Genomic DNA, 13,002 nt, shown 5'->3' with positions numbered 1-13,002 from the left:
CAGTGAGGGAAGAAAAGCAGAACCATTTTTTTTTTTTTTTTTTTGTGGTACGTGGGCCTCTCACTGTTGTGGCCTCTCCCATTGCGGAGCACTGGCTCCGGACGCGCAGGCTCAGCGGCCACGGCTCACGGGCCCAGCCGATCCGCGGCATGTGGGATCTTCCCGGGCCGGGGCACGAACCCGTGTCCCCTGCATCGACAGGTGGACTCTCAACCACTGCGCCACCAGGGAAGCCCTGGAGAATCCTTTTGAAGAGTGAAGAATCCTTTGATTTAAATATGTAACTCTTCCCCTCCCCAGTTTATTTTATAGTAGATTCATATTTTGACTTAACTAATTAAAGCCAAACACACGTGAAGGAGACTTAGCAGCATTAAAGATTTATTTTGTGAGAAAAATTAGCTTTAGAATGTTCAGCATGCAGTGCTGGTTTATTAATGTCTCTGTTTTCTGCCTGGATTTTATTTGTGTTTGTTTGATCTTACATTTTATTTTATTTTTTAATATTTATTTATTTATTTTGGTTGCACAGGGTCTTGGTTGTGGCATGTGGACTCTTAGTTGCGGCATGCATGCGGGATCTAGTTCCCTGACCAGGGATCGAACTCGGGCCCCCTGCATTGGGAGCGCAGAGTTTTACCCACTGGACTACCAGGGAGGTCCCTGATCTTACATTTTGAAACTGCATTTTAAACAGAGGTTTTATTTTTATGCCCCTTCACAGTTTATCAGATTTGGGTTGTGTAAAAAACATTGACAAATACACTTCACTACAATTTTGAAATCTCTTATGTTATTTAGCTTTCATTGTTGAACAATATTATTGCACACTCTCCTGAACCTGACACATTGTTCTAGGTGATTTAAAATAATATTTTGTGTTTGCCTGACTAACAAGGGCATAGGTTAGTAACAGCCAGACAAACAGCCAGAGAAAACTTTTGAAAATAAGGGATAAGTATATGTAGGCATGTATCTTCTGTGGTTTATAGGTAAAAATCTAGCATTTAATTAATTCAGTTCATTTAACTAACTTTAATCAATTAGCCATCTACAAGTGCTGATCATTAGGCTTCTTAACTAAACAAGATAAGACATTGTCTTGTTTAGTTACTATTTTGACTTTTTCCATTGTTTTCCAGTCTACTGATTTACATAGGTGGAATCATTTATGGCCAGAGTGGTTGTGATTTGTCCCAGGTCACAGTGGTAGAATTTCTAGTCGAATATCAGTTACTGCCTCTGTGTTTTACATAACCTTGTTGTGAAACTACTGGTGTAGCTTTCTTTAATGTAACATCAGGTACTTAATCATTCAGTTTGTGACTGGTTTTCCAGGTTAATAACATAGGATAGGAAGTCAACAATTTTATTTTTAAACTCACTAGTATGTAAATATTGATTTTGGTAATTTTGGTAAAAAATGTGCACATGCTAGAAAAATGTGATTGTCATCCTAAACGCATTCTCAAATTAGTAAGTAGAGTGTTTTTACATTATAGTTAGTTACTATATACTTAGTATTATTTAGTTATACTTACTGGCTACTTCTGAAAAGTCTAAGATATTTGGGGTAAAGATGTAAATCTCTGAGAATTAGATAATTTTGTGTGAGATTTGAATGCACAGAAAGAGTTTAAATTCAATTCAAAGATTTATGACAGGGTTTCCTTCACACATAAGGATTATTTCTAAGTTTGATGTTTGTAAATCAGGTAGAGCCTATTTCTACAGCGTAGAATACCTCTGATTTCACATTTTGGAGCATTTGGTCTGCATGCTAGACCTGTTTTATTAAAATGTTGAATGGTTTAAAGGTTGTTTGCTTTTTGTAAACACACATGTACTAGTCTGACCTTAATTTTTTTTCCTTTTGACTTTCCCCAAATTAATGATGTTTAACAGCAGAAATCTAGTTTTATATTTGTTGGTTGCAGTTGTTAAAATGATTAGAAAAGTATACAGTTAGCATTTTGACATATGAATTGAGAGTTGAAACATCAGTATAAAATGTTTCAGATTTATTTAGAAAGATGGGAAATTCTTTCATTGTTAATGATCCTTTAAAATGTATAATTTTAACTTGGAAATTGGTCTTCTTAATAATTCATAAGCAACACCTGGAAAGCATTTGAAGAATGCTTTAGAATTCTTCAGAATTTTAGATATATTTTAGATCTCTTGTCTCATTTGTAGAGGTGAGAAGAGCTTTGTAGCATAATCTTCATTTTCCTTCACTGACTTGGTTTTGGTTAAGGGAGATTTAAAAACACTTAATACATACTGTATTATTGTCTTAGTTTGAGTTGATTCCATGTGAAAAGTTATCCAGACATTGTCAAACAGTTATTCAAGAGGTTAATTTGCATGCAATTTATGTGCATGTGACTTCATTTAAAGCAAAGGTCTAAACTTTCTTCCCTACCAATTTATACTTCTCTGTGCATTTTTGTATTGTGCTATGAATTTAGGTATTTAGTAACTAATAAGAAAGCTTTGTATAAATTTTACTCACAAAGATGACCTATGTGGTTAGTAGTTGACATAGTTTATTTCTAATTGTCTTTCATTTTGTAGAGAGCTACTGAGCCAAGCCAGGCTGTATGCCATTGCTGCTGAAAAAAAGAATTATCTTCAAGAGGAGGCCACTTCTTCTCATAGAAGGAATACCAGTCAGTTTGATTGGGCTCTAATGAGGCTAGATAATTCTGTTCGAAGAACTGGCCGCATCCCTAAGACTCTTCTACAAAAAGTCTTTGATAACACCTGCCACTCAGGTATTTCAAGATTTTCTGTTCAAAAAGTTGAACTTAAGTACTGGTTTGGTGGTAAGCTCATTATAGAGCACATTACTTGATACTTCAAATTTTGTTATTTCTATTCATGATTTTATGTTATGATTGTGATCTGTTTTTCCAACTCATCAGAGCAAAGTTTTGAGTAAAACATTTTGTTTTGCATGTTTATTTCAAAATCAGCAAATAAAAATGGTCTTTTCCCCCAGTTTATGAAGGAATCACTTTGAGTGGTAAATTTTCTTGGAAGATATTAGTTTTTCTTATTTTCTATTGTATAGTGTCTGCTTTCCCTAAGATAATCACATATGACAAATTCCCAGAAAGACTGATAATCACTATTTCCCTTTCATTTTCACTTAGCTATTAAAATTTATTTGAGTCACTTATGCAACTTTGATAATCTGATAGAAACTTGCCCTCAACACCCCCCCAAAAAAAACCCTAACCACATATGCTCACACAAAAGCCCACGTGCAAGCCACACACATAATTTTGTATATAGTTTGAGAGCATTCACCAGCTTCCCAAAGCCCATCCATGATTTCAGTCACATTAAGCTGTAGAATCTAATGATGAGGGATACTAAAGAAGTATCAGTAATAATTTGCATTTAAAGACAGTTTTTATCATTTTCTCTCTTTGATTTATTGAGTTGTATGGCTATCACCGCAGTCAATTTTAGAACATTTTTATCACCCCCAAAAGAAACCTCCATACTCCTCAACATCAGTCCCTAGACCTCCATCCCTTCCAGCCCTAGGCAACCACTAGTGTACTTCCTTGTAGATTTGCTTATCCTGGATACTTTGTATAAATGGAATCATGAAATAAGTGGTTTGTTTTTGTTTTAAAGTCAGTTTTCAGAGACATGTGGATAAAGGGAGAAGGAAGTTAATATTTTGTAGAGGATTATAAATCTAAGTTGGATATTCTTGGGTTTTAATTGTACTGCTTTGTACTATTTTCATAAGATACTGAGAAGTTTAGCCTTTCTATTGCAGTGAACACTAGGTTCTTCGTAGTCTTGCAGATTGTATAGATTTATAATCTTAGCTTCCCTAAGAAAACAGATCAGTTTTAAAAACTTGTAGTAACATTGTAAGTGATACTTGTTGATTGGGATAGGATTTTTCTGATGTATGAGTACTCTTTTAATATTATCTTTAGTGAGGCAGGAGATTTTAAAATATTTACAGATTTCAACTTAAGTTTTGATATTTATCTGCATGGTATTGATACTATGTTAAATATTATACGTTAACCTGTTTTCATAGGTAGCCGAGGTGGTAATCAAGCCTTGCTTCTGCTGCGCAGCTGTGGTTCTCTCTTGCCTGAACTAAAGCTCTCAGAGAGAACAGAATTTGCTCATAGGATATGGGACAAACTTCAGAAATTGGGTATGATTGTATGAATATATGATGTGTATAAAGGGTGTAGATACTTTTTCTTTTAGTAAAAAAGAATTTCTTTTCATAAATGCTGTAGTTCAGTTTTATGGAAGGGTTTTACTTGATTCATATTTTTTTGTGATATGACTTATTTGGTGAGTTATAGTGACATCTAGGGGCATTAAGAATAAAATAATTTTTCATAACAAGTATTACTTTTAGGGTAAGTTAAAAAGAACGAAGTAGAAAGACATTTAGTCTGTCAAAGTTATAAGTGCACATACTATTTGACCAAGCATTTCTATTTGTTAGAATTTATTAACATATCAAGCATTTCAGTGTTTTAATATGTTTATACTTAAAAAAATTCCTTTTGACGTACAGTTGATTTACAATATTATATTAACTCGAGGTGTACAACATAGTCTGTTAGAGTTTAGATAGATATACTCACACGTGCAAAAGGATATTCTTCATTGTAGCTTGTTTGCAAAAGTAAAAATTGGAACCAACTCTAATGTCCCTCACTAGAGGTTTGGTTAAATAAATTATGGAGTGTCTGTAAAATGGAATACGGTGCAACCATTAAAAGAATGGAGTTCTTCATATACTAATGTGGGGTTTTCTCCAAAATATAATTAAAAATTAAGATGCAGAACAGAGTGTATAATTTGATACCATTCTGAAGGAAAATGTTTATATGTGTATGTGCATATGATATTAAAATATTTCTGGAAGGATGATAAACACTAGATACAATTTTTACTCTATACTTTTAAAAAAAATTATAGTTGATTATCCTATACCCTTTTATACTTTTTCATTTTGGGGCTATGAATAGTACCTATTCAAAAAGTAAAATAGTTTAAAAGATCATTTGATAAAATTCAGTGTTCATTCCTGATTTAAGAAAATCTTAACAAAGCAAACTAGAAATATCTATATGTCAGTAAGTCACATAATTTAAAAACACCTGTTGAACTGGGAGAAATATTTGTGAGAATGGTTATATTCTAAAATAGAAAAGAGCCCTTACATAGTAGTCATAACATTAATACCTCAATAGAAAGATAGACACGCATTACTTTCTATTATAATTGTTCACAAACATGTCTTCTCTCTATACTGTATATCCTTTGTGAGAGTAGAATTCATAACATCTTTGTTTTTCTCTTTGCCAGTAGAATAATGCTTTGAACTTATTACACTTGTTAACTAGTTGTTGAATTAATATTGTTAGAAACCTGGTAGATTGCTACCGTGACTCTTGTTCACAGACTTTTTTTAAGCTGTAAGAGATTTTTTAGCTTAGGCAATATGTCCAAAGTTACAGAATGAGCTGTGACAGATCCGAGACTGGAACTGCGTTTTCCAGACTAAAGGGGATTCTTTAGTCCCCTTTAGTCTGGAAATGATAGGCTCTCATTTCAATGTTGCCATATGCTAAATTTTTTTTTTTTTTTTTTGTGATACGCGGGCCTCTCACTGTTGTGGCCTCTCCTGTTGCGGAGCACAGGCTCCGGATGCGCAGGCTCAGCGGCCATGGTTCACGGGCCTGGCCGCTCTGTGGCATGTGGGATTTTCCCGGACCAGGGCACGAACCCGTGTCCCCTGCATCGGCAGGCGGACTCTCAACCACTGTGCCACCAGGGAAACCCTAAATTTTTAAAAATAGAATTACTTCTGGTGTACTTCTTGGCCACATCATGATAATATATGTCTCCTTAAGTTTTTTAATTCAGGTTATTTATCTTTTCTGGAGTGTTCTTTTGTTTCTTACTCTTTAAGTCAATCCATTTTTCAAGCTATAATTTAAATCCCTGCTTTCTAGAGTTTTACCTCCAATCCCAATTAGTGTCTCATCAGTTTCCTGCATTAGAATTGTGAATTTGTCTTTTTTTTTTTCTTTGGCTGCATTGGGTCTTCGTTGCTGAATGCGGGCTTTCTCTAGTTGCAGTGAGTGGCAGCTACTCTGTGTTGTGGTGTGTGGACTTCTCATTGTGGGTTTTCTTGTTGCGGAGCACGGGCTGTAGGCATGTGGGTTACAGTAGTTGTGGCACGCGGTCTCAGCAGTTGTGGCACACGAGCTTAGTTGCTCCACGGCATGTGGGATCTTCCTGGACCAGGGATCGAACCTGTGTCCCCTGTACTGGCAAGTGGACTCTTAACCACTGCGCCACCAGGGAAGTCCCTGAATTTGTCTTTTTAATAGATACTCTTCTCTTGAAGGCTGATGATCTTATCTTATTCATATTTAGATCTTTGTCATGAACCTTCCAGTGTTTTGCACATGTTGGGTACTAAGGTAGTAATAGTTGAAATTGTAGAAAATGTTCAAGCAAATTTAACTTGACTTCAAAAAAATTCAAATTCTACTTCATTAAATAGTAAATCTATTAGTATTAACATGGTTCGAATGCAAAAGGTTCAATAAAGTTTATAGTGAAAGGCTTTGACCTATGTTCCCCAGACACCCAGTTCCACTCTTGGGGCCAGTCAGTCAAATCTAACTTAAAAAAAACTCTCTAAGAAAATAATCACATTTTGGAAAAAGATAGATGTAAATTTTTTAGAAAACTATTTCTTACAAAGGCTGTTAATCTATTTGGGATTGCAAAAAACCTTGATCACTAGAACTCTGGTTTAGAGACAAAGGTAGGGAGGGATAAAAACTACTCTGAACAAAAAAGTGCAAACATGTTTTTAAGTATTGGTATTAAGGACAGGTCCACATTTAATATATTTATATAATCTTAATGAAGGGAACTATATAATGACATCTTAAAGTTTTCAGATGACACCGTATTTTTCTTGAACAGTAAAATGTCAAGCTAATTAACATAACTACACATAAAAAGCCCTGTGAGATGACAGAAAAGTGGCAGGTAACTTATACTGTGGGCAAGCACAAGGTAATACATGGAAGAGCGAATAATTATCCAAAATACACCAATGGATGAGCACTAATCTAGCAAGAAACCTGGCTTTTATCTAAAATAGTAATATTTTAGGATATTCTTTCAGGTTTGAACAAAATTAAGTATAAGATAAATGTAAGTGGATGACAATTTACAAAATTATTACATAACGAGATTGAACAAGAACATAATATTAAAACATTAAAAGTAATGGACAGCAGAGCCAGAGTCATGAGATAGTATTAGAGGTATAAGGGTATATGGTAAGATATATAAGGAAATGCTATTATATAGCTTTTGATTATTAAAGTAAGATATTTTAGGATTATGTCCCTAAACTTTGAGTTTTTAATTTAAATTTTAAAGATTTTAATTCACTCTATGAAAGATACACTATGTATTTTTTAAAAATTATTCTTCAAGAAATGACCCATGAAATTAACTAGTCATAATAGTAAATATGGGGATAAAATTTTTACTGAAGTTCACAGAAACGTTTTTGTCATCTGTAGAACAATGTCAGTGTGGCAGAAATAAAGAAATAAAACCCACTTGAGTTATGTTAACATTGATCTTGACTAAAATCTGTATGAAAATCCAGAGTAGATGTTACTTATCTGGATTTTCAGCAGTTTCCTCAGCTTTTCCAGCACACTAGAGTAAATACCTTTATAAAATTATAGAATATAACTTCCTGAGCCTTAGAGCTGTAGCCAACCATTGTTAGAGTTCAGCTTGAGTTGATGGTTTTTTGAAAGTTCTCAGACACTACATGGTAACCCTGTTGCATAATTATATTACAGATGTGGACTTGCATATGGTTTCCTATAAGGCCCTGTATAAAGTATTACAATGGTTAAGAGATTGGGCTCTCAAGGCAGACTACCTACATTCAAATTTATGGTCACATACTAGCCTTGTGGCCTTGGGTAAATGGAAGAGTCAGTTTTCCTAATCTGTAAGATGGGGATGATAACAGTACCTTCCTGAAAGCTGTTGTGAAGAATAATTCAACCTCTGTATGCAGAGCACTTAGTACAGTGCCTGAAACATAGTAAATACACTACATGTCTAAGGTTAAAAACAAGTTTTCATTTAATAGAACTGCACTCTACTGCTTTGAATGTCAAACTGACACCACAGGCCTGTGTAGCCACAGGCAGTTGAATAAAGATATAAAATTTAATTCCTGACAATTGAGTAAAACATGTTAGCACTGTATTGATATGGTAACCCTGATGTCATGTTGTGCGTTGGTATAGTAAGGCTGAGTGGTAACCTTAATTGATAGGGCCTTAGGCAAGATAAACATAGAAAGAGGGCTTCCCTGGTGGCGCAGTGGTTGAGAGTCCGCCTGCCGATGCGGGGCACACGGGTTCGTGCCCTGGTCAGGGGGGATCCCACATGCCACGGAGTGGCTGGGCCTGTGAGCCATGGCCGCTGAGCCTGCGTGTCCGGAGCCTGTGCTCCGCAACGGGAGAGGCCACGGCAGTGAGAGGCCCGCGTACCGCAAAACAAAAACAAAAACAAAAAACAGAAAACAAAGGGCATTGGAATACAGGTAATTAACAATAGCAGACTAGAAATGGTGTTCAGCAACTAGAAATGGAGTGGAAATGGAGCCTTCAAACACTGAGTAGCCTGGTTAGTAAATAAGCAAAATTGTTAGCACAGTCCTACCTGTATATAACAACTGCAGTCACAATTCATCCATCTCAGGGTATCTGTAATGTGGCAAGGACTGCTTTATAAGGAAAAATCTTTCAGCCACTTTAAATGTAGGGGTCTTACTAAGGGTAAGCTGGGAAGAAGTGAGACAGTGGCATGGACATATATACACTACCAAATGTAAAATAGCTAGTGGGAAGCAGCCGCATAGCACAGTGAGATGAGCTTGGTGCTTTGTGACCACCTAGAGGGGTGGGATAGGGAGGGTGGGAGGGAGACTCAAGAGGGTGGCGATATGGGGATATATGTATATGTATAGCTGATTCACTTTGTTATAAAGCAGAAACTAACACAGCATTGTAAAGCAATTATACTCCAATAAAGATGTTAAAAAAAATACAGGGGTTTTGTCAGCATTTTCTAACAGGAAGGGAATACTATGCTTCATAAGTAAGAGAACTTTTAATCCTTGAATAGGCAGTTACTTGTAACTGTCCATTAATTCAGTAATTACTCTCTTGTATACTTAGTTTCCTCTGTTCTGGCAGAATTTCTATATAGGTGGGTCTAAATATGGGGTATAATGCTGAAGTGATCATTTTACCCTCCTTGTTTGTTACGTTTAAGTGCACATATTTCAGTTGTGTTAAAGGGTATGACTTTAAGTGATCTTCTAAAAATTTGATTTAAATTTCATTTGTAGGTACTGTGTATGATGTAAGTCACTATAATGCTTTGCTTAAAGTCTACCTTCAAAATGAGTATAAATTTTCACCAACTGACTTCTTGGAAAAAATGGAGAAAGCAAACATTCAACCAAATCGAGTAAGTAGTTGCTATTATAAATGTTTATTGGTCATATCCACTTTTATTTTTACCCAGAAAAAAAAATTTTTTAGGCAGTATTAACTGGTCCATTTCATTGACAGGTGACATACCAAAGGTTGATTGCTGCTTACTGTAATATGGGAGATATTGAAGGTGCCAGGTATGTAGTTCTATAAATGTATGTTTAAGCCAACAAATTTGTAAGTCTTGTAAACCTAGAATATTTTCATTCTTTTTTTTCTAAGTTTCTACTTAGTAAGAAAATTATTTCAGAAGTATTTTAACCTAGCAAATTTGGTCATATGACTTAGATAAAATATAAAATTTTGTAAAAGGGGAAATGTAATTGAAAATTGCTGTTTTAATTAAAAATTTCATTTACTGGAGCAGAAGTTTAAAATTGTTGAGGTACAAAGCTGGCTTTACTTTTTTTTTAATTGCTGTTTCCAAAAGTAAATGTTCTTAACCATTTTCACTGTATTCATTTATAAAACTGATAATATTCTCTTTTTTCAGTGATTTGTATAAAATTAGTTATGACATTTCTCTGCTCATGTAAAATTTATTAATACTTTTGGATGGAGGGTTTAGGAAATAAGGAATAAATTGAAATGTACAATCTCATTTTTAATGAAATGAATCACTAAACTTTATGCTTTTTAAAGGTTAATTAGTACAGAAGAAACAATCAGATTTTTAAAACTTACCTACTGTTTTTAACAAGAGTACTTCAAGACTATTGATAGAACTTCAGGGAGTGGAATTTTGTGTGCACATGTTGTAAAAGGTGTTTTTCATGTGTATTTCTAAGAAGTATTTTTATTTCTCTTTTGTTGCAGCAAGATTCTTGGATTTATGAAAACTAAGGATCTTCCAGTCACAGAGGCAGTATTCAGTGCTCTTGTTACAGGGCATGCAAGAGCTGGGTAATGTTCCACCTAAGGTTTTATTCTCAAGTGAGATTTAAATTACAGAAAATTATTGTGGAAAATTCTTAAACTATGTTTATCTACCTCTCAAAAAAAATCTTGAGTGTGTGTGGTAGAACATGCACATCTTAAAATAAATTATTCTTAAATTTATCTGTTTCATCAAACTTTTATTTGAAGATTTCAGTTTTAAAAATTGGACTTGATCCAAAGTAACTGACTTTGTAAAGTTTATTAACTACTCTGCTAGTGACCTGGAAAATATTTTTATTTTTGAAGAATAATTTACTAAATGTTATTCTTTCCTAAAAAGGTAAATTTAAGTGACAACATACCAAGTGAAAGAGGGCACGTTATTTAATGTCTATGTAATTATTATTTAATTTGGTTTCTCTTTGGGAAAAGTCACCTATAAAAATTTGAGATGTTTATGATCTTTATTATTTCAGAAATCTGTTACCAGTTTAATATGTATTTATTCTTTTCTGATGTTATGATTCTAAATGGTACTTAAGAATTTTAGTAAGCGTAAGTAATACATTCTAGATTAAATGATATGACATTTGGCAGTATTATGGTAATCTATTTTATTTTCTTTGAATTAACTTACAGAGATATGGAGAATGCAGAAAATATTCTCACAGTGATGAAAGAGGCTGGAATTGAGCCTGGTCCAGACACATACCTAGCACTGTTGAATGCATATGCTGAGAAGGGTGACATTGACCATGTTAAACAGGTGTGACTTATATAAATAAACATACTTTAAAATCATTTGTATAAACTGTGCTACATTTTGCAGGATGCAGAAAAGTGTAGTTTATATGTTTTTAAAGATATCTCTTGTAGACAGTCTTGAAGGAGAATTCTTACTGTAGTTCAGTACTTTGGTGTTGATGTAACAGTTATTGTTGGAATAGAATGTTTCTCTGTTTCATAAAAGAAGTCTTAAACCTTTAGATGGTATGTGTTTCTAATATTTTTAAATCTTGGTATTTTAATTTATTTAGCTCTAATAAAAAAAAAAACTTGTGTCTAACTTGTTCTTCTAATTTCTGGAACTGTCTATAGACCCTGGAGAAAGTGGAGAAGTCTGATCTTTACCTTATGGATCGTGATATATTGCAAATTATCTTTAGCTTCAGTAAAGCTGGGTATCCTCAATATGTCTCAGAAATTTTGGAAAAAATTACATATGAAAGAAGATATATTCCAGGTAGTTTTACAATTTTTATTTTCATGATTTTTCTAAAAATAAGAATTACTATTTTTACATGATGGAAAGGGCATTCTTTAACAATAGGGTATTGTGGTAGATGAACATAGGATTCTTTTAAAGTCAGCTTAATAAACTGAAAAACTTGAGTGAATGAATACGTGGGAATGTTTTGATTTGGAAGTATTTCACTATTATTTAGGCAGATAAATCCTTTTGGTATTTGTAGTTCATAAGTTTGTCTTTCATATTGGTAGCAGTGTAGAAATATTGTTCAAATCAGTAACAAAAGATGTCTTTGTTTTCTTTCCAGATACAATGAACCTCATTTTGCTTTTAGTCACAGAAAAATTGGAAGATACAGCATTGCAGATTTTATTAGCATGTCCTATATCAAGGGAAGACAGTCTGAGTGACTTTGGCAGTTTCTTTTTACGACACTGTGTGACTATGAATACGGTATTTACATAGTCCATTTTTTCTTTGTAGACAATGTAATTGGCAGTGAAACAATATTCTTTAAAATAAGAGAACATATTATGAGATTAGACCAACTATAAATATTAAGAGAACTTTGTTTTTGTGTTGGAAGATTATTGGATAGAAAGAGGGTGAGAAGTTCAAATTTTTTATCTCAAAAGTGGTAGAATATTTCAGAAGGTCAAATGGTAGGATATTTGCAGATTCAGCTGATGTGGTGCCTTTCTTTTCTAGCCTGCAGAGAAGCTTAAAGACTACTGTAAGAAGTTAAAGGAAGCCCAGATGCACACATCTCCTTTCCAGTTCACACTCCACTGTGCTTTACTAGCCAAAAATATGGGTACTATATTCTCGTAATTAAAACCCACATAAGTAAGTTTTGCTGGGGTAGCTTTGTAATATTTTATGGTGTCTCTTTCAGATTTGGCAAAAGCTCTAATGAAGGCTCTGAAGGAAGAAGGTTTTCCTATCAGAACTCATTATTTCTGGCCATTACTGGTTGGACATCAGAAGGAGAAAAATGTTCAAGGTTAGGTTTTACCTTTTACAGATTTAATAGTGGTTTAGATATCCAGTATAACAGTTTCTACACACATCTGATTATTTGGGAAAACATGCTTATTAGATCTTATGAGAAAATAGAATTAAGTCGTAGTAAAGTATTAGGTAAACGTTTAAAAAACAAACATAATGGATTTCTTTCATCTTAATTTCTTTTTTTTTTTTTTTTTTTTTTTTTGGGGGCCGGGGGCCTCTCCTTGTGGGGCCCTCCCTTTT

The 13,002-nt window shown here is 34.1% G+C and overlaps 1 protein-coding gene across 1 annotated transcript in view; it reads left to right on the top strand.

The window, feature by feature from the left end:
• Positions 1-13,002, top strand: part of LRPPRC (leucine rich pentatricopeptide repeat containing) — a 105,607-nt gene that overhangs the window by 12,132 nt on the left and 80,473 nt on the right. Inside the window, exons 2-11 of the mRNA XM_024753499.1 lie at positions 2,578-2,777; positions 4,073-4,195; positions 9,476-9,597; positions 9,702-9,760; positions 10,440-10,526; positions 11,142-11,268; positions 11,601-11,745; positions 12,059-12,204; positions 12,460-12,565; positions 12,647-12,754. Of these exons, the coding sequence (XP_024609267.1) occupies positions 2,578-2,777; positions 4,073-4,195; positions 9,476-9,597; positions 9,702-9,760; positions 10,440-10,526; positions 11,142-11,268; positions 11,601-11,745; positions 12,059-12,204; positions 12,460-12,565; positions 12,647-12,754 (1,223 nt within the window). The remainder of the gene's footprint in view (positions 1-2,577; positions 2,778-4,072; positions 4,196-9,475; positions 9,598-9,701; positions 9,761-10,439; positions 10,527-11,141; positions 11,269-11,600; positions 11,746-12,058; positions 12,205-12,459; positions 12,566-12,646; positions 12,755-13,002) is intronic.

This window comes from Neophocaena asiaeorientalis, unplaced genomic scaffold, assembly GCF_003031525.2.
Source record: "Neophocaena asiaeorientalis asiaeorientalis breed wild unplaced genomic scaffold, Neophocaena_asiaeorientalis_V1.1 scaffold171, whole genome shotgun sequence".
NCBI lineage: Eukaryota > Metazoa > Chordata > Mammalia > Artiodactyla > Phocoenidae > Neophocaena > Neophocaena asiaeorientalis.
This window is presented reverse-complemented; position numbering and strand designations above follow the sequence as displayed.